Source organism: Hypomesus nipponensis, chromosome 1 (assembly GCF_054491055.1).
Source record: "Hypomesus nipponensis isolate SF chromosome 1, ASM5449105v1, whole genome shotgun sequence".
In the NCBI taxonomy this organism is placed as follows: Eukaryota; Metazoa; Chordata; class Actinopteri; order Osmeriformes; family Osmeridae; genus Hypomesus; species Hypomesus nipponensis.
The window spans coordinates 8,410,879-8,433,591 of NC_140361.1; the positions used below are offsets into that span (position 1 = coordinate 8,410,879).

Below are 22,713 nucleotides of genomic sequence, written 5' to 3' on the forward strand. Positions count from 1 at the left end.
GGCCTACCTTGTCCAACTTTAATATATCAAAAGTATGTTGTTGGCTTACACAGAATGTGCTGGGTCATTTAGCTTCAAGCTGAAGTCACAATGCTACACACACACACACAAAAATCATGCTGATGGCCATGGTGCCATCTCACCCGCGGCCAGGAAACGGTCGCCTGACAAAAGGAAAGGGTGCACAATGAATTCTGGGTAATCGCACAGGAAACAGCAAGTGTTTGTGATCTGCATGTGTGTGTATGGTATGTACGTCTGTGAAAGGGGAAAGAAGAGGAAAGGGGGGAGAGAAAGAGCACAAAAGAAGGAGAAGGAGACCCAGACAGGTACTCAGGGCATGATGCTTTCCTATCTAATTAGAAAGCTATGGAGAGAGAAAAACCCTCATGCGACATATACACAGCTAAAACAAAAGTGCTATATAATTATCAGCCTAAAAATCACACACACACACACACACTTTCAAGAGGACCATAATTATCCCACATTGAACCGAGTGCAGGAGACGTCTGTTTCTTAGAAACCGGTTGAAAACCGGAGTGAAGACCACTCTTTGCTTGTGACAATGTGAATCAGTCACACACAGCCTATCTTTTACCAGCCCGCAGCTGTGTGTGTCCCTCAAGTTTGAGTAAAGCTGCCTGGAACACGTGGGAGAAAGACAAAGAAACGAGAAGCTAAGGGCTAGGGACAGTGTAGCACAACAACACTTGGAGGGGAACATGACGTTTGATTCTCCACTGAAGTGTATCCCTCAACACACACACACACACACACACACACACAGGGTACTGACGGGCAGACAAGCAGCCTCTAACCCGTCCCTCAGTGTTTATCTCTTAGAGATCATGAGGCTCAGAAGTGAACCTGACCCTGCCTATAGAGTCCCTACTGGAGAGGGAAAACCAGCCCTCCTCTCCCTTGTTCTCTGGTTCTCTCATCACAACCCTTCTCTACTCTCCTCTCTGGGCCAACTTCTTTTTGATTGTTGTTTAATCATTTCTTTACAAATTTACACCCCACTCACAGTCCCGTTTCACGCTAGGGATGGGCGTGGTTAATCGAATATCCGGATATCCTAAAGTAAGTTAGTATTCGAATATTTTTTTCGAATACTTATGAGCGTAGTTTGATAAAAAAAAAAAGAAAATCTTGAAAAACCGTCGCGTCATGTTGTGAATTCTAATAGTTGTGACGTTAGAAAATGATGAAAACCATCAAAAAAGGTAGGCTACGCCTGCGTTCTGCTGCGAGTCTCCTTTCATTTCATTTGGTGCTACAAGAAGCATAGTGTCCTGGCTAAGCAGTACCACGCAACAACCTCACTTCCTGCAGTCTTTTCTACGCCGGCCTGCTCGTAAATCGACTCCGTACTAGCCTCTCCCCTGAGCATGTTTACATGCTAATTCTCCTAAATAAAAATGCGTATGGTAATGCAGTTGTGGCTTATTTATTTTCTTACCAGTAGCCATGTAGAGCTAGCGTAATCGGCTGTTTATGTTCGCAATGTGTGGTGGCGCACCGTATCCTATAGGATTCCGGTTCCAAGTTAATATCCAAGTTAATATGCAATATTTCTCTGTGTGTCTTTCGTTTTTATGGAGGATAGCCTACCCAATGTGTTTAATTTAGTCCAATGTAGCCTACTTTTTATTTCACATAATAATAGGCTAATTGCTTTTCCGCCAAATTAAGAGCCTATAGGTCTGAAGACGCAGCGTTTTTTCAAGAACATTGTCTTTTCGTCATGTTAATAAATTGATCTTTCATTTGTTTTCTTTATTCAACCCTTATTTAATCTAATAGTTTAACATTCCCAATTATTGCCAGAATGTGTGGTGGTTCATGTGTTTACTGTATGCTTTGCGTCACGTCAGGCTAATTACATAACGGAACCACATTAATAAAATAGATTATCCGGATATTCGAAAATAATTTCGGATACTATTCGAATAGTGAAATCAGTTCAAATCTCCATCCCTATTTCACGCTTTTGGTTTTTCGCCCTTTCCTCTCATTCTCTCTGCAGTGCAGAATCACACTAGATCTAGAACCACTAGGTTTTTATAAATAGTTACTGGACAAGGTGTGTGTGTGTGCGCCCGCACATGATCATGTAACCAAAACCGTGTTGATATCAGTGCTTACAAGTTGCCATGGTGACAGGCTAACTTGTCGACGCTGGTGATGTCATAGGGAGGGGTCTTGCTAGTTGGTGACACGCCTGTACAAAGGTGACACAACATTTCCTGTTGCCGGCTAAAACAGGAAGTTGTAGAGATACTGAGGACTGTAACAAATTTGGCCCCATATGACCTTGGTGTAGGTACATCCACGCACACACTTAACACCTAAGTTACAGAGCCTGCCTCTATTGTGGAGCTTAAAGATGTGGACTGTCTATGATGGAAATGTGGAACTGTGTGTGTGAGCATGCGACTGTGACTAACGGTGTTAGCTATGTTAAGTGTGTGCTTCGTCTACACTGTGCTCTCTGTCCCTCAGGAACACCCCGTCAGTTTACAGATGAGAACAGTCACCAGCCTCTTCTGGGAACAACAGGTAGGGAGGCAGAGAGGGTAGAGAGAGAGAGAGGGAGAGAGAGAAAGAGAGAGAGAGAGGGGGGGGGGAGAGAGAGAGAGAGAAGCAGATAGAAATGGGCATCAACCAAACACTTGAGGGAAGACCATTTAACCACAGAACCATGGATGGACAGACCCCAGCCACTCCTAGCACACACACACTCATGCACAGTCTCACACATCAGTATGTATGCCCCACACAGTGCATCTAGTAGCAGGAAGTCTCCAAGGTTAAATGATCAGCCTTGACTGCTGCTCTACGCATCGCTGCCCATGACTGTGCGTGCAGCTAGGCTTTTGCAGTGTGTCCAAGTGGGGGCCAGTTTTTCGCGTGACAGCACCCAACCTCAGAGACATGTCCTTAATGGGAAAACAATGACCATCCCATGACAACAATGGAGACTACACAAGGTCTTGCAGTGTGTTTCACTTCTTATGAGGCTCATATCTGGAGTGATGGAATGGAAATTCTCCTCCCTTATCAAAGTCAGCTAGGTGACATTCCTGGCAGACAGCCAGCTCTGAAGTCTTGTTTAACATCCCGACCAGCATCACTTCCTCCTCAAGCAGCGTCATGGAGATGGCCAAGTAAAACAAGATATGTATTGACATGTTCAAGGTGTTTAAAGTCGACGAAGGAAATGCTTCAATGTGTGACTGTCACAAGTCAGACACACACACAACACACAAATGCCGTCCTGACATCTGGCTCTCATCAACAGCAGTATTGATTAGGCCATCCTATCCTGACAAACCACACCATGACAACACAGATCTCCCCCATTGTCTGTATGCCATGGCAACAGGTGCCAGCATTCCACAGTGCACACCTGCCATTCCTGAGCTCAGTCAACAAGGAAGTGTGGGTGTGGGTGCACACGCAAGTGTCCTACTCCCAGTGTCTTCAGACATTGCAGAAAACCTGAATCTAATCCATCAGTGAGGACTGCAGTGGCCCCATGAGTGTGGAGCTCAGTGGGGCCCAGGGCTGAGGGGTCCTTGGGCAGCCCAGCAGTGGGGGCTTTCTCTGGGGTTGGACAGTGAGACCAGGCCCCTCCCTCCACCTGGGCCTGGAGTAATTACCCAGCTCCTGGGCTCCTCCTCTGAAGAAGGGCATCGATCCCTTTGCCTCCAAATGCCACACAGGGAACAGCACTATATCAGTCGGTCAATCACTGGTCTACACCTTGGACAGGCAACCTGAACCAACACATACACACACAGCATATCTAGTGTGTACTGTTGTTGTGGAGTTACCATCATAACAGCTTCAGAAACATAGGAAGTGGATGATGAGTCACTGTCCCAAAGGAACCCGGGCTCAATTATTCGTGCAGATTGAACACTGAGATACAGACCTCGGGGGAGAGAGAGAGGGTGTGTGCGTGTATGCGAGTGTGAATGTATTCATAGGGGTCGAGAGAGAACAAATGCACCACTACAAGCAACAAGCTCCCCCTCCATTAAAACAAACACACACACACACATTCCCAAAGTGTGTCAGACACAGTGACAGACTATCAATATGCAGTCTGGATATGTATGAACAATTAGGCCCTGTCCAAACCCAGCCTCTGAGTTGTCAGATCAGCAGCCAGGAGGTAGAGTTGACTTTTGACCTTGCTACCACTCTTTTAGTGCCCTAGGCCTTACAGCAGGGAGTAAACAGCAAGTCGCTGGACAGCTCCTGCTCTCTCTGTCTAACAGTCTGTTGAACTGAGGATCTACACGGCAGAGGAGAGTGAGAGTGAGTGAGAGTGAGAGTGAGAGTGAGAGTGAGAGTGAGAGTGAGAGTGAGAGTGAGAGTGAGAGTGAGAGTGAGAGTGTGAGAGAGAGAGAGAGAGAGAGAGAGAGAGAGAGAGAGAGAGAGAGAGAGAGAGAGAGAGAGAGGGAGAGAGAGAGAATGAGGTACAGAGGGAGTGACTTAGAGAGAGAAGGCTTGAGCAGTCTTGCAGTCTGCAAGTAGGAAGTTGCAGGAAGTGCAGCACTAAGAACAGCCGTGTAATAATTTTATTTACCCACCACGGTGGCCAGTAGGTGAAGCAAGTTTACCCGCCACAACACAGAATCACCCGCACTTGGCTGGTGGCAGGTGCTAATTTCCATCCCTGGTTCACACACTATTAAATTGAGGAAGCATTACCTTTTTTTCTGTAAAGCTCTGTCGTCCCCCGTCCCCCCGACAACAACACACACTCACACACACTCACTCCCACTCCCCCCAACACACAAGCCATGGTGGACACGCTCACACAAGCTGATATCCACACATCCTCACGGCCCAGTGTTGATTAGTCTTCCACAGTCAAGCGTGTTCACATTGAAGGCCCTGAAAACTCTACTGTAGTCCACTGAGACTACTCTTCCATGAAAAATATGCAGGGAGGGAGGGAAAGTGGGGCAGGACAAGAAGGAAAGAGAGAAAGAAAGTGGGAGGGAGAAAAGTGGAAGGATTGATCAATAGGGGGAGAGCAAGGAGAGAGGCAGAAAGAGAGACCCAAAGGTCAACTCAAAATCCATTAATCAACATTACCCTGCACTAAAGACAACTCTATGCTCCCTTTCTCTCTCATCTTTTATCTCAACTCTCTATTCCCTCTCTCATTCACGCCATCCACCATGAGCCCCCCCTCTTGTACCCTCTTATCTCTGTACATTTCATTCATCCCTCCCTCTGACCATGTCCCTTTCTCTGTTCCTCACATCTCTTTGACAACTCCAGCAGTAGGACAACAGTTCTGCATCACTTCCTGTTGCCTCAGATTAAAACTGAATCATAAAAGACAATGACAGATATGGGGTTAAGATCAGTTTCCAGTCCTGGAAGGCAGGACTTGTCTCAAAACCCTGTGAGGCAGGAAGACAATAGACATAAGATGCTGCATTTGCGCTAGTAACTGTGTGTGTTCAGACATAATGTGTGTGTGACACACATGTATGTGCACCAACCAATGGGCTTACCTTCCAGTCACAGAGTTTTGGTACCCCAATAAAGCAGACAGACAGGATGTGTACCTGCTGTACACAGGGCACCTTTAGATTAGCTGTAATCTGTCAGTCTGACAGAATGTGAGAGTCAAAATGGAGCACTGACACCCTAATCCTAACAAATCCCACACAGAACACAGAGAGATAACACTCTCTCTCTCTCCCTCTCTCTCTCTCACGCAAACTCTTTTTCTATCTACCTATCCATCTTAAACCATTTTCCACCGGTCTGTCTACCAGCAATAGACTAGGACAAAAAGACCAACAGAGATAAAGAGACAAAGAAGGAGAGAAAGAGAGAGAGAGAGACAGAGAGAGAGAGACTGAGAGAAAGGATGAGAAAAAAAAAGAAAGAGGCATGAAAGTCAGAAGAACGTGTCCTTGCGTGACCTTGCCAGAACAATCACAGCAAACATAACACAAACAGACTCACGTACGCACCTCACACACATATCTTAAAGTATTAGCTCTGACACATGGGGAGGGGGCCTGTCTAATCTGCATCTGTGGTCCTATACTGGGCCTTTTCCAGAGTAACACAGCCCACTTACTTTAAGTCTGAACAGATCACTTAAGGGCAGGTTTAAAAAGGGTACCAAGTTAATAGGGTTACACAACATGAAGTAGTGTGTGTGCTTGCATGTGTGTTTCAGTTTGTGTAGGAGAGACTGTGACTGCAGACAAAGGTAGCTAGACGCTATAATAGGCTCCGTTCTCTCCTGTGTAATCCGGTGACTAACCGTAATCACTGAACGATCCCACACACACACACACCTATCAACCAGCCTGCATGGCCAGTTGATGGCACACACACGCATACAAGTGGGATTGATTTCCAATAGGAGCGTTCCGACAGCTAACAGGTGGCGGTTGGGCTGCACAGCAGCAGCACAATAGGGATACTCCCATTGCAATCAGTAGCTGAACAGATTATTCATGGACCTCAAACTTATTTCCATGGCTACAAACCAAAAAAAGGCCACCCAGGGTAGCATCGCCACAGTTGTGTCGCAGTGATGAGAAATGTTGGAATTGTGCCGTTTTGGACAAAGCATGTGGAAAGTCTAGGGCGAAGATAGAACTTGACATGATGCTGTCACACGAAGCTGTATGGCTGAGGCTCCTGGTAAGGACGTGATACACTAAAGCTAGGCTATGCTAACAGGCTAACAGCGGCTGCAGGATAAACACTGCTTCAAACACAGTTCTGGGATCAGGCACCACACAAGGTCCTCCTAGGGTACCATGGAGATGACAGATGAATCCAGATCACAGCTGAACCTTCCTTTGTCTCCAAACTTCCCCCGCCCAGGGCCTGGGGGAGGTAGCTGACATGCAGCATGCACAGGAAGTGCAGTGCTGCTGCCACAGGAAGTGAGGCAATGCCACAGGAAAGATACAGTAGAATAAGACTATTGGTGGTGGTGTAGGGCAGACAGATATAGAGCTGAGTTAGAAGAGGGGTGGGGTGGGTGTCATTACTAGCACTGCTGTCAAAACCAGCTGTCATGGGGGTAGACACTCAAACACCACCACAAACAAACTTTGAGCAAACACACACTGCCACCACTCAGACACCCTGTAAGACAGGCCCAATATCCTGAGAGCAAACAGAGAGGTGGTGACCCCACTTCTGGAGTTCACGTCAGACCTGTTTGTGCACACACACACACAAACACACTACTGTACAGCTTGAGAGTGTTGGAAAAAAATGGAGCCGAGGTGTGTGCGCGCATAAATGCATTTGTATGTTTGTGTGTGTGCGATGAAGACACAGCATGCCATTGAACAGAGCCGGCAGCTAGTTGATGAATGCCATGCCCTGGTCCATCTCTGAGGTTTTCCTCCATTAGCCTTCACTGATAAGACCCTAGCTGCATGGTTATAGAATGAGGTAGTGCTCCTTTTCATCAACAATGGGCTGGGAACGATGTGTCTGTGAGTGTGTGTGTGTCTGTGTGTGTGTGTACACATTTAAATATGGACGGTGGTACGGGCTGGTACAATGGACGGGTGTACAGAGAAAACAGGAGAATGGAGAAGAAAAGGGCAACTTCCTGTTGAATATTGTACAACTTCCTGTCACAATACATTGTGAATTTTTGTTGTAAGTGAGAAGCTGATATGGAGGCCTAATATTGACTTCAGGAGAAAGCAGCCTTGTGGCCACATACTCAGTCAATATAGCCCAAAGAGCTGACAGTCAGTTAAACATTGTGCAGCAGCTCAGCTTTGGTGATAATGTATGCAAGTTTGTGGCAAACCTCATGTCCAGGAACAGGGTGCATGTGTGTAGGCCTCAGCAAAGGAGAAAAAAGTAGTCAAAAGATTGACTGGTGATGATGTCAACATCAGACAAAGAAACTAAAACATACAACACTAACATCACAACATGAGTTTTCGAAGCTGGTTCAAACCCCCTCTCTTTCCAACCAACAGCAGAGTTAATATTTAGTTAACAGAGCTCTCTCCTCTGGTTCTGTATTGTGTCAACCTAGTGGTGGGTTGTGTTTATTCTACAGATAGGACACTAGTCCAATACCTGAGTTGCTGAACCTGCCATACTGAACAGAAAGAGTAGTGCTATTAGTGTCAACACACACACGCATACAAATACACAAGTATTAAAAGTGCAATATCTCTTAGTCAAAATCATAATTTACTGCTGCCTTTCACATTTCAAAACACACACAACACAAACGCTAATTGGCATTTGCCTGAGCAGACAGGCGTGGCCACACAAAGCCCACAAGACATGTCAGCAGTAGCCTGTCGGCTATCATAGCTCTCAAGAAGTCCCTGTCACTTATCATTTTCACATCATGTGATTACCAAACCTTTTACCACACACACACACACACACACACACACACATGTGCAAGCATGCACACAAACACGTCTACCCCAATCATTGTCACTCATATGCTCGTCTGAAAGCAAAACGCCGGTCCACACAACATCCCCTCAACATTCAGCTTGTGGAACACACAGAGCTCTTGTTGCCAAGGCCAGGTGCTTTCTTCAGGATTTGATCATTTGTTGACAAGCGACTGCTGACAAACACTCTTGTCAATCCTCGAGGTTTAATGAGCGGCAGCTCTTCTAGTCTTCGAGGCACTAGTCTCACAGCGGAAGCCAAGCCACATCTGTCACACACACACACAGAGTGGTGCTACAAGTAGGAAGATGAGTACTTTGTTTTTCTCTCCGTCTCAGTCTCTTTTCTCCCTCTCTATCCCCCTCTCTCCTCTCCTCTCCCCGTCCCTCCCCCTTCTCCCTCTTTCTCTCCCTTACTCTCTGTCTCTGTTGGATACAGTGTTTGACCGCATTCCTCCATATGCTTGTCTCAACATAGAACTGAGATGTTTATTACACAACTCGGCTCCCCCCTGGCCAATCGGAACAGGTGAAGCCAGCTGTCAGGGAATGTGTCACATTATCTTGCTGGAACACCTGAGAGGAGGGGGGGGGAGATGGGGACGGCCACGCCCAGGGCCAGGGCCTACGCTGTGCTCTATGTGGTCTACCAGCAGACTACATAAAGGACACAGCCCATTAAAGAACGCTTTTGGTGCAGGCCCCACACGGTGCGTTTGATTGTGACAGTGTGATTGTGGCCGTGTCATTCTCCCCCCACCCCCCCCCCCCTCCATTCCTCGTTAATCCACAGTGGAATCTCCTCCGCTAATCTACTACGCTCTCCCTCGTTCACCTCTCCTCTCCCTCTCTCTCCCTCATTCTTATTCAGTCAGAGCCAGCCAGTGCATTAACCACTCCACTCTCTCAAACACAGACAAGAGGAGGGAGAGAACGAGAAAGAGGGAGGGAGAGAGAGTGAGTGAGAGCAAGAACAACAGAGAAAGACAGAGGCCACCATTCCACCCAAAGGACATCATGCACATACTGCCTGAACTAAACAGTTTTCTGCATGAGCGTCTGTGCTAAGCAGGCCTATACACATGCAATCTGCAACCTCAGCCCTCTGATGGGTTTCTGGAAAGGGGGAGCAGCAGGTGGGCGCACTGGTGCATGCTGGGACATGTATTTTCCGCTCGAGGTGTGTCTGCTGTGCTGATCCAATGACCTGTGGGGCCCAGCACGGCCTTCCTACAGGGTTGGACCGACACAGCAGAGCAGAGAGTGCAGAAGAGCGGAGGAGATCGCCGTTGAGGCCACCACGCCACCAAGAGAACGCTGAACACATGACCAATGTTCGCCTGCTGACTCAGCATGTCATTTCCACTACTCTGGAGAATACACAGAGCACATCAGATTTCACAAGTCCTCGTCCAGCACTTCCCACGCAGTGCTAGGACAGGGCCAAGGATAGGCTTGCACTTTGGCCTGTATGTGGTCATTCTCATCATATTTTGGGTTGGGATCCACTTGGCGTGGATTATGGAGTGAATGAAGAGCACAGCAATGACTGGTGCGTGGCCATCTAGCTAGCCCAGGCTGTTTGTTTCTGTTTGGCTAGGTTGGGAACAGCAGGGCCATCTTACTAGCCTTACCTTTTAGATTCTGTCTAGGTAGGCTGTGAACAGAGGGGCCGCAGACGAGGGGCATAAGATCACCGTGGCAACATTCCACGGTGATCCATAAGTAGGGGTTACAACCTCCAGACACGCGCCACAGCTTGTGAACCAAGCGTAGACGCTCAAAGACTCGCTTGCAATCTCTCTCTTTCTCTACAAGAGCTTGCTGTATAACTTTGGAGGGTGGATGAATGGAGGGGTTGAAAGGTCATGGGTAGGATGAAGACACATCATGGATGAATCATCTGACATTGTTTTCATGTAAGCTTCAGATTAGTTTATGATGTTGCATACACAAGAATGTCTGTGACTATAACTAAGAGCTTGTTGTGTCAGCATTCATACTGATTCTGAGACAGAGAGTGATGACATCACATTATATATTGGACACATATCATTCCACCTAACCGGGCTGCCCTCTGACCTCATAACATTCCTACTACAGAAGTGTGTTTGTGTAATATAAAAAGGAGGGGGAGAGGAGGAAGAAATGGAATGAGGACCAATACTGTAGGATGCAGTGCTGAGATTAAGGACGGAGCCACCACCTACACACCCAGGACAGGACAGCTCTCTCTCTCTCTTTCTCTCTCTCTTTCTCTCTCTCTTTCTCTCTCTCTTTCTCTCTCTCTCTCTCTCTTTCTCTCTCACACACAGAGCAGAGCACATGTCTTTACTTAGGAACTTTTTATCACTGACTCATGCTGTTTACTTATAACCTTGCCTTGGACTGCAGTGCATTCCACTCTCTTTATCTCAAAGTTACCTCTCAGTCTCTTGTGGGTGAGCCCCTTTAATTACTTAAGTCAACTACCATCATTAACTGTCCATAATCAGATCATTCAAACGCAGGGTCATAGTCATCCCCGATTTTCAAGGTGTAAAATATTGGTTATAATCTGTTTGGTACTTAAGAGTTTGATGGTCAACAGGCAGTGACTGGTCCAGTATGATGGGAGGTTGCTATCATCTATTAGCTAACTATGCCCGTTGACAATGTGTGTATTTGGGCAGCTATGGTTACCATTTACCAGTGAAATATCAGTTTTCAGCTGTTGCTAGATGAGCCAAGGAGTTAAATTACGAGACACCTTGTTGCCATCCAGGATGACTCCAAACACCACCTTGCCTGAATCACACACGTCTACATAGACACTTACTGTACACTACAGTATGATGATGACACTACCTAACTGGATATACTCACGTTTCAACTAATAGTATTCGAAACAAAAGTACAAAACAGCTGAGTGGGATGTCATTCAGATAGCCTTATTACTACTCTGCAAAGATGGCTATGTAAATCCAATATTGGGTCTTTAACATTGAGTCAAACTCAAACTTGAAAAAGTTAATCTGATCCAGCGTCAGATAACCACAATTGTTAACTGTCAGATGGGTGTACCTGTAATGACACCAACCTACGTACGACTAAATCGCCAAAGCATACACATGCAATTACCTTAATGTTTATAGAACTTAACACTTGCAATACATAATTATGAGATTTGCCAGTTTAACGCTTGTCTACTTCCGCAGCCTACTTCCTCAAACACAGAGCTGGCTGGCTAGCTAGCAAGCAAATAACCTGGCGCGAGCTGACTAAGAATATTAGCTTCAGAGCTATCAAGGTTTAAAGCGCTCGGGTTACTCACTAAATTCATTATCTGTGTATATGGTGTAAAGTGCAACAATTTCAGAAATAAAATGTCACATGCAGTGGCTTTGTGTCGGATGTAGCCATTATATTTGCTTCTTTCTCCTGACACTTGTTCAAAGTTTCAGCAAAGTAATGATGTGTTCATACACTTGTTGATTTATAGCACAAGCCAGTTAAGTTGCTAAGTTAGCCAGCAGAGCTAGCTGCTAACATAGCTAGCTAGTTAGTTACCTAGTTTACAAATAGTGACTTTCTAGCTTGCCTGAATTGACAGAGGAGTTCCCAACCAAACCGAAATTGCACAACTTTAGGATCGATAAAAAGGCAAGTTTGTACGTACAAATTTCTTTTCTTTCTTCTCTCCATCTTCGTAATGCTTCTTAGATTTCTTGTCCTTGCCGCCTTTGGGAGCAGCAGCCGAAGCAGAATTCCCCGAGTGTGGATCCATTGTGACTTTCCTCAGAGAGAAAAACTATCCCAAGAACTTACACCTTGTGATAAACCTGTTGGAGCTCAAAATACACACTCACCTCCACTTATATATTAGTATTGTGTTTCTATCTAAGATGAAAAGTATGCACTGGGGCTTGTTCCCTCAGGGGCGACCAGCCGCGGGGTAACGTTTGCGAACTACCTACAGCTTCCACTATAGTGTACTCAACTAGCTGTGAAGTGCAATGTGACACTGTGGCAGTGACAGACTTTGACCAATAGGGGGCCAACAACGCCAAACGGACGACGCAAAGTATCAGCCAAATAATAATAAAAATCCTCATTAAAATGACATTAAAGCGTGCACAAATAGTTTGTTCACATATTCAGGACGAAGCGAAACATTTTTTTATTGAATATTTAAAAAAATGCATAGCCTTATTGGACCAATATTCATCTTTGTCACGGTGTTGGTGTCTCTTGCCACCCCTGCTGTTCAGTACGGGCCCTCCAACCTTATTTAACCAGGGACATTCTTTCATTAATTTCCCTTCCTTCTTTGCTCTCCTCATCTACTCGCTTTGTCTCCGTTTAGGCCAATGCAAATACCCCACTTGTGGCATCCCACCGAGGTGAAGTTAATTTCATATTCGACATTCGACATGCGGAAGACGCTCCTTTGCAGCGTCGTGTTAGGGACCGGGTGAAAACTAAACCGTACAATTTAGAAAATGTATGTGTTTCATAATATGTCTATGGACATAAAACATAAAACTGTCACCAGAGTATTCTAGCAATTTCTGGTCTACTTACACACCCTTTACTTTTTCAATTATGTTTTCAGAACAATAATAGAAAATTGCTAATCTCTGAAAATAGCATGAAATCCCCCCTTTAATTTAATCTTCAAAACAATCAAAAATATACACCAGATTATTCTACTACTGTCTGGCTTACATTGTTCTGAAAACATAATTTAAAAAGTAAAGGGTGTGGAAATAGACCAGACATTATTTGAATAATCTGGTGTCAATTAGAGATTTTCTATCACAATTTTGAAAAGGTTATGAAGATTAGCGTGGATTTCATGCTATTTTCAGATATTAGCAATTTTCTAGCATTTTCTTTAACATTTGATTGAAAAAGTTAAGGTTGTGGAAGTAGGCCAGACATTATTAGATAATCAGGTGTCAATTTGAGATTTTTTCTCACAATTTTGAAAAATATTATCAAGGATTTCATGCTATTTTCAGAGATTAGCGATGTATTTGCATGTTGTAAAAAAATTCATTGATAAGGTAAAGGGTGTGTAAGTAGACCAGACATTTTTATAATACTCTAGTGACAGTTTGAGGTTTTATATCCATAGAAATATTATGAAACACATTGTATACATTTTCTAAATTGTACGGTCTAATTTTCACCCGGTCCCTAACGCGACGCCGCAAAGGAGCGTCTGAGACGAATGTCGAATATGAAACTTCACCTCGGTTGGCATCACTCCATTGTGCTTTGAGAGGTTTGGTCCTGGTCTCCCCCTCGTTTCTTTTGGCTGATGTCTGAACAACTCTTTTGATCTTCATGAAGTGTGGATTCCTTCCTGCACTCAATGTAGGCCTACGGTAAAGGTAGATAACTGGAATGTAGTGTGTGTGTGTCTCGCTCTCTCTCTCTTTCTCCTCCAATCAGTCGTGACGAAAGAAAAAATTGAAGTGGGCCTAAAGGCCTTTTGTATATGTCATCAGTTTGATGATATCATGATGTTTCCTGCTTACTATTTTCGCATGAAAATCCATGTTATCTTCATTAAGATGTAAGTCAAACAAACGAGGCGTAGCCTATGGTTCCACCTAGTGGTCAATAATGTCTCTTGATGAATAATGCAACGGTCAAAACAGTCTAGCAGCAATACTAGTTCATGATATATGTTCAATGAATGACCATTGCCATCTGTAGAAATGCAACAGCATGTTGTAAAAAAACGATAAGTCTACACACTTTTTTTGCTTATCGAAATGTGCCGTTAACGTCGATGATAGCCTACTTCAAGCGATTATTATTTTATTGTGTTTTATCACTGCAATACAACGAATAATCTTTACCCCTCATCGGAACAGTCTAGCCCTACGCGCCTAAATCTCAGATTTATTTTATGCACTGCAGTTTACAAGATAAAACACACTCAAAGACACACGCACGCACGCGCACACACATACACTTTTATGGATTAGACGGATGTCTATGGTGCACCTCAGTAAATCATATGGGGGCACAAACCCAGCCGTGCATTAGATGTGGCGTGCAATTTATGTTATCTTAAAGTAATTCCTCATGCAAGAAATGACCCCCGTAAATTGTAACGGTAAATTTAAATTAAAAGACGTGTCATAGTTCTGCGACTGCAGTCATAGAGATTATTCCCTTTTGGGGGTTACGTGCTCTACTTTTATCAATACCTTCTTCACTGTTTTCTTTCTTGACGTTAAAGTCATCATCATCATCATCATCATCATCATCATCATCCCTTCAGTCACGAGACTGTAAGAATACCTCAGGTTATAGGCTAATTGGTCGATAAATGTTGTGTTTAATCATTACATGGGTATGAAACTGGTGGCTGCATGATCACATTGCACATTAGAGCGCAAGTCATTACACTTGTTATACAAAATAACTAATAGGCTACTGTACAAACAAACAATAATCTATGACATTATATTTGAGTCCAGTTCATGATGCATCACAAGCAATTCCATTTAACACGGACCAGACCTGAGTCCGGACCAAACGGCCCAGAACCGTGGAACTGCAACTATGCCACGGGGCCACCGGGCCTACTTGTATGAGGTCCTAGCCTCTCTCAGCGATCTGTCATAGGGCATGGAGGCGAAGAAAGAGTTCCGCAACTGACAGTTGATGAAGAACACAATGAGAAGCACCAGCAGAAACAGCAGGAGGCAGATGACCAGGTAAGTGGCCAGGTCCGGTTTGTTTAACTCGCCCTCCCGAAGTCCGCCCCGGCCCGTTGGCCTGAGCAAGGCAGCAACGCTCACCGAACCATGAGATGCGTTCAGGGACGCAGGTGCGTGCGTCTGGGCCATCATTAAGTCAAAGTCCGGTGCTTCGGTGGAATTCAGAAGTATCTGCCTCAGCATGGCCGCGCGTGTCAACGGCAGTCCTTTTGTGAAGCTTCTAGGCCTACTAAAACAGAAGAAATAGCATCTCCAGATATCAAACTTTCTTAAGAACACGAATAGATTAATCTTCAAGATGCAGACGTAAAGATGCAGTTAAACAGTTGGTAGGTCATTTAGACTATGGCAGTTTCAAATGAATCTGTTACTTACTTTTGTGGAGGCTGCGGAGAGTTTCCGCACGTAGAGAGGGGTAGGAGAAACCAACGGTCCGCATGCCTCAGATTCTCCCAATATCTCGCCCCGGCGAGGAAGCGCTCTGGAGAGGTAGTGTGGTGTTGGCTACAAACCTGGTGCGCCTACAGACCATATGCCGTCCGAATGCTTCAATCCACCAACGTATCCTCGCATTAGGATTCAAAACAAATACTTTTGAGTTACTAATATTCACCTGAGACTGTAGGATTATTGTCACAGTATCGGTCTGAAACGAAGTTTTCACTCTGTCCACTGAGGTCATGAAACCACTGAAATTTCTGGCGATTGGAATCCTGGTTCAAATGGAGTTCTTATCGTGGCACAATAGAACTTATGAATTATATTTTATCCAATGGACATGGTTAGTTGCCAGCGTTTAACCGAGATCATCACTAAACGCATGTTCCATCGAATCCGTTGGTCTGAGATTAGTCTGGACCGGAGGTCGGGCGCAATGTAGACCAGAGCACGTCTGTACACCCGTTTTCTCTTGGTTTTTATATCCAGTAAAGATCGATACGTGTCGGCTTTGGAGCGCCAAACTGTCAACTCCAACTAAACCCCGGCGGGAATATTGATCCAGCCTGAAAGATATAGAGGACGGCAGGGATTGAAAATGGAAGACGCCAACATCTGCAGCTCCAAGTCGCACACGTCCTCCTCTCCACTCGGTAGCCGATGTGTGTGAGGAATTGATATAAGGGGCTATGGAAAGGAGAGAGGGGAAGGAGAGGACGCGCGCTGCGCTGAGCTCTGCGCGCGTGACGGAGATATGTCATCGGTCAGGGAAGTGTTAAAAGTCAAGAATATGATGCGACATGCCCGTGTGTGTGTGTCTCTCTGTCTCTCCGTCTCTCTCTCTCTCTTTCGCTCTCTCTCTAGTCCTATCTCTGTCTCTCTCCCAGTCTTTCTCGACCTCCCTCTCTTTTTCTCTCTTACTCGCTGATTTGTTTTCAAAGAGGTTTCCCATTTGAAAGTGATTGAGGCCATTTTTAGGGCAGTGTGGAATGTCTCAAGAGTGATAAAAGAGACAGCAGAGGGGGAGACAAGCATTTAAAGGAACAGACAGTCATGCAGGTATTGACGTGTTCAGTACAAGCTGTCTCTTTCAAGAATTTCTAAACCTTCTCCTAATGGTGTATGAACTTCCCCTGGCAGACACGTATCCCTGAAAAGTACCTCTTGTCTTTCATAACTCACAACTCATTTCTGTGTTTGTGTGTTAAAATACTTTTGTGCTAACTTGAGATATTCTATATGAATACAGTTAGGGCACACAGCCTTATAAGCCTCAGAAGAAGCTAGATTCAAAAGCACCAGTCAATAAAAGGTTGGCTTGCTAATTCGTATTCATGCACACCTATTTTTAGAAACAGGATGCTGGTATGGCAAGGACAAATCACATACAGCAACAGCCAAAACACACAAACACACACTCACACAAACACACACACACACACACACTCACACAAACACACACACACACACACACACACACACACACACACACACACACACACACACACACACAAACACTCTCTCACACACACACACACACACACACACACAGGGATGTAATCTCTCTTTGGACCATTTGGAAGGATTTCAGAAATGAGTTTAAAGTTGGTTGTAGGTTACTTTGATTTAGTTTAATCCCCCCAAATACCTACACAGAAATCAATAGGTGCCAGTTGATGATTGGCCAAAGACATCATGGTGGTAGCAACACCAGTCCCCTCCTATAGCTAGCCAATACAGGCACAAGTATTCGAAACACATCCACCTTGAAAGGTCCCGCTGTTCCATATAAGCAAAGCAAAGTTATGTAAAATGGTAAAGAGGCTTAGCAAACAAACCAGTGGTTCCTGTAAGGTAAATCTTCTTGTCGTGGCCCAAACACAAATATAAACCCCTGAGTCATGCTAACATGGAGAGGAGGAAAACATTTTAGCAATTGTGACCACTAAGAAGATTATAATTGCTTTTGAAATTGACACTCTTCTACCGCGGGCCTTCTTATACCCCCCCTCCCCCCTTGCAAAAACCTGCACACACACATACTCACCAACCAAACGTCGCTTGGCAGCGTCCAATGAGAATGACCCAGTTTTCCAGGCACGACTGTCCAAGTACATTTGAGTGCATTCCGCCGGGTGACAACCTCACCCATATTTGTGAAATTCCGCTGCCGTTGCCTGACGCGGGCTCGCCAACAGGCTTGCCTGACGCGCTCGGCACCGGCTGGCCTAGTTTACCAGAGAAGTGATCAGGGTTATAGTAAATAGCGCTACAGATTACACATTATAGCATTTGTGCACAGAGGCCTAGCTCTCCGGCTAATTGTAATCGCATGTTATTTGGTAGCCCATGAAAATGGAATTTTGATTATGAGTGCAGCGCTGTCAGTCTCATCACCAAGCACCTTGCTTCATTAGGGCTCCTGCCAATCTGCCTGATTCTCTGTTCCTTTCAAGTGCTCAGGCACTCTCTTTCTCTCTTTCTTTCTTTCTTTCTTTCTTTCTTTCTTTCTTTCTTTCTCTCTGTCTCTCTATCCCACCTTTCTTCTACACTATTAATCTCCCCCTTTTTCTCCCTGTTGGCCCCTCTCTCTTTTTCTGTTTCCCCTGCTCCTTACACACTTTCTTTCACTGCCTCTGTAATGATCTTGTCTCAGTGTCTCAAACTCAAACAGCCTCTTCCTCCCCCCTGCTCTTCCTTCCTTACTAAGGCAGGAGTACGATGAGAAGAAGACAAGAAAAACAGACCACAAAGAAACAACTAATTTCACAAATTAGCAGAATAACAGAAAACGATGCTCTGAAATATTTGTGTGAGCACATATGGAGAGGGAGAGCCCTGTGAGACCGTAGAGACAGAAAGAGAAGATGAGTGGCCAAAAACAAAATGGGGATCTAAGACAGAAAGATGGATGGAGAAAGTGAAGGGAGAGAGAGAGAGAAAGAGAGAGACCTTAGAGAGCTCTGTGCACTCCTGCAGGCATGCTCTGAAGGCTGAGACATCACCAGAACCAGCGGGGAGTCTAGAAAGTCAACAGGGATTAAACACAGACACATGCACACACACACACACACACACCCTGTTGCCACCGGCTGATTGTAGGATTGGGTGTTGCTTTGTTTTTGGGTTATATTTTTTATATAACCCAATATATACATATATATACTTTTACATTTTGTATATTTTTTGTTTTATTTTTTTGGTTGGAGGGGGAGGGTACATTAGGGAGGTACATGACTCAAAAATGTTCCCTTGCTTTCAGATACAGTTCTTCTCATCAAACACAAAAACAGGATTTAAATCAGTGGCAGGTGTCTCTGTCTGATTCTGTCTAACTATCTGTCTGTCAGCATGTCTGAACTATGGGTGAGTGTGTGTATGTGTGTGTGTTAGTGAGTGTCTGCCTTCCTCTGTGCCGTCTGCCTTTGTGTTTGTCCCTGTTGCTGTTAGTCTATGTATGTGTGTGTGTGTGACAATCTGCCTTCCTCTTTATCTCCCTTTCTAAACATGTGTGCTTGTTCCTGTCAGCCTCTGTGTGTGTGTGTGTGTGCGTGTGTGTGTGTGTGTGTGTATGAACACCTGGCCAGTCTCCTCGTCTGTATTGTGTACACAGAGTCCTGAGGCTGGCATCTCTAATGCAGCCTGGGCCGGCAGCACTGAATGTCCCACCTCCCCACCACAGCACAGGCTGACCCAAAACACACAGTCTGATAACAGGCTAATGCAGACACAACACATCTGGTCTGATAACACACACACACACACACAATGTACATGCACATAGTATACACACACACACAAACTCAACATACATTTTGGTGCAGAGTGCAGATTTGAATGTACACTCACAAACACTAACCCAAGCACGGACACAGATCCAGGCAAAAGCATATGAGTGTGCACACACACATACACCAGCAGTAGCATAATCAGTGATAACAGCTAGACACACACAAAGCTTTTCTCTCCAAGCTAAACTAGTGGCCATCATATAAGGAAAACATTCCAGGCTTGCTAGGATAGGTTAGGCTATTCTGTGCAGTTCCAAGTCTGCTTCATACCACAAAGATATTCTCAGGGCTCCCCAACCCTCTTCATGTAGGTTCATGCTCAGAAAATGTCTTTACTCCATGGGTGACATGATTTTAAAATAGCCACTGATGAAAAAGTTGACCACCTAAAACAATGGAGCCTCCAGATCTCTTTATGCTTTGACCCCAGACAATGCTCAGCACAGCTTCAATTTTCCTTGTAATTGTCTCTGTTTTCACAGCGGCTGAAAAATCAGCTGTCAAAATGTGATTTCTCCCCTCCTCCAAGGACATCAAACGCCCGTGTTGGCAAAGATAGCACCAAGCAATTAGTCACTTGATTATCATGCCTGAACAGTAAATATTATTTTCTCATCTGTTGAAAAGGCACTCACTTTCCCTTTTTAAATCACATAGTAAAATAACAGTGGTCACCAACTTAAACAAACAAGATATTGAGGCCTTTCAGGGTTTTTAAAATCTCTCTCATATCGGCCTGTGCAGACTCAAGTTACGACTGTTGAAAAACTGGTTACAAAAGTGACAACTCACCAAAACAAGAATCAACTTAGAAGATTTACAATGATGAAAATGCATACCATTCTTGATTGAATTCAAGCAAAAGTTTGAAGAGAGATATCTATTCAACTGTTGAAAAGGTTTTGGAATGCCTTTGGGAACTATCTCCCCTAGATCTTACAGGTGCAGTTGCCTTGTCTCAGCCTCCCTCATTAGGGTTGACACAGGCCAACACAAACTACAGAGCTGCATCAACACATCTCCGAATCCTTAATGTGTTTGTACACTATACATTCTGGTCTGGACAGAATACAACTTGTCCTCCAGGAAAAACAATGTGATTATTGAGTAAAAGAGACAGGGACAGAGAAAAGGAAAAGAGTGATTGTTTTGGGGAGGAAAAGGGGGGAGGGGTGAGGCAGGGAAGGGCAGTGTTCTCTCGCTCTGGTGACGCGTGAGACGAGGAATGGCCCTGACCAAACCTGTCTTATTAGCATGCTCCACCACGCCTCCCATGACAGGCAACTCGTTCTCTCTAAACACAAACAAACAAACAAAACATGAACACACTGAGTCAAAAAAGTCATTGGCTATGCCTGTAGGTGATCACATTGTGTATTGGTCTGGTTGCTTAGTGTGTGTGTGTATGCTTGTGCTATGGCGTTCCTCAGGGTGGAGCAGAGCGGAGATAAGCAGCAGCTAATTACACACTGTTGAACTGCTTCCAGGGTCGCCAGATCACATCAACACCAGCCCTGCCTCATAGACAGCGAGAGAGAGAATGGGAGAGAGGGAGAGGAAGGGAGAGAGGGAGAGAGATTTTTTTTTTTAACTGAAAAGGAGCAAGAGAAAGTGAAAAGACAGAGCTAAGAAAGGCAGCCAGACTCACAGATGGACAGACATTGAATGCACAAAGACAGTGGAGAAAAGTGAGAGAAAGAGGGGAGGACAGGAAGGAAGAAGCCAGAGAGAAAGGAAAGGAGAGTCTGTGGAATGTGTGAGTGACTCTGGAGACACCAAAACAACAAATTATGATTTTCCAGTGGCATCAGGACATAGACAAGGCTGTACATAGGCTTTGTGTCACAAGAGACTGATCTGTGGTTTGTGTATGTACAATTCTGTGTGTGTGTGTGTGTGTGTGCATGCCTGTGTCAATAAGGGGTCTCTGTGTTAGGTCAATGAGGAACCAAACTCTTTCTTCCATTCTTTCAGCATCATACCTTTTATATTTCCCAAGATGCCGAGCAGGAAGGAAGGCACTATCCTTACATTAGTAATGATGGTGATGAGGAACATGACCTGTGATCATGTGCGTGTCTACTTTCCCCATGTGCATGTATGTACGGGAGATTGTTCATGTGTGAAGGTGCATCGCTGTCTATGGGGACAAATGGCTGTTGATAAGTGTCATCCCATCTACATCTGTTCCTCCTTCATCATCTAATGCTTCTTCAACCCCCCCCCCCCCCCCCTTCTTTCCTCCTGACGCCTTTTTACTGTTTGGTTTATTGGTCAAAGGTTTCTTTACCTAGAGGGTTGTTGGAGGCAGTGTGTTGGTAAAGGGCATCATTTCCCTTCTGAATCCGTAGTCTGTGACAGGAGTCCTACATGCTTGATGCTCTGTGAGAACAGTTAAAGCACAGTGCTCTAGATGGACGAGTGGATGAAGGCAGAGGGGCAGCATTAGACAATGAGTGGTTGTATCCTTCCCTTGGGAACAAGAAATGAAATGACTCTATAGATGAGATTTACATTTAGTCATTTAGCAGACGCTCTTATCCAGAGCGACTTACAGTTAGTACAGGGACATTCCCCCCGAGGCAAGTAGGGTGAAGTGCCTTGCCCAAGGACACAACGCCATTTAGCATTGCGGGGAATCGAACCGGCAACCTTCTGATTACTAGCCCGACTCCCTAATCGCTCCCCCCAGGGGTCAGATGGCTGAGCGGAGATGTCAGTTTAAGTGCTTCACGTACACAGACATAGACAAACACGCACAAACACAGTCTCTTCCTGTCTTTCACACATACATACCCACATATAGATACACACATGATCCCACACGGTCTCTTTCTCTCACACACACATACACAAATTGATACATACACTCTCTTCCTTTTACACACACACATACACACACACTCATACACACAGGGTTTTGTTGTTATAGAGAGCTACCCCCAACCCTTACCATATCTGAACTCGCATTTCCCATGGAACACTATTGTTGCTATGGAGAATATTTGAGTCCGGTTATATGTTTGCCTGTGCTTGCTTGGTATGAAGAAAATACCATTTAAGGTCCTCAATTCTATAAAAGTTTATAGATGTCTTCTTTATAGATTTGCAGATAGAAAATAACAAGTTTTATTGGAATTCCATGCTCCAGACTCAACAATAGCTGCACATCCAGATACTGACAGGTTGAAACAACAGTGTCTTTCAGGACTGAATGTACAGAGCTGAACTGTTAGACATGGGGCACTATACATTACAACATACTGGCCACAGGGTACTTCCCTGGTTGATAAAAACAAAGCCATTCACATT

The 22,713-nt window shown here is 44.9% G+C and overlaps 2 protein-coding genes across 2 annotated transcripts in view; both read right to left on the reverse strand.

The window, feature by feature from the left end:
- LOC146302376 (protein diaphanous homolog 1-like) overlaps positions 1 to 12,424 on the reverse strand; it is a 30,667-nt gene extending 18,243 nt beyond the window's left edge. Inside the window, exon 1 of the mRNA XM_084698126.1 lies at positions 12,109 to 12,424. Within this exon, the coding sequence (XP_084554252.1) occupies positions 12,109 to 12,216 (108 nt within the window). The 5' untranslated portion in view covers positions 12,217 to 12,424. The remainder of the gene's footprint in view (positions 1 to 12,108) is intronic.
- Positions 12,425 to 14,774: 2,350 nt separating this feature from the next.
- Positions 14,775 to 16,264, reverse strand: smim32 (small integral membrane protein 32). The gene is made up of 2 exons (XM_084699036.1): positions 15,548 to 16,264; positions 14,775 to 15,401 (listed from the first exon to the last, which is right to left on the reverse strand). The coding sequence occupies exon 2, from the start codon at positions 15,353 to 15,355 to the stop codon at positions 15,035 to 15,037; it is 321 nt and encodes a 106-aa protein (XP_084555162.1). The 5' UTR covers positions 15,356 to 15,401; positions 15,548 to 16,264; the 3' UTR covers positions 14,775 to 15,034.
- Between the last annotated feature and the right edge of the window lie 6,449 nt (positions 16,265 to 22,713).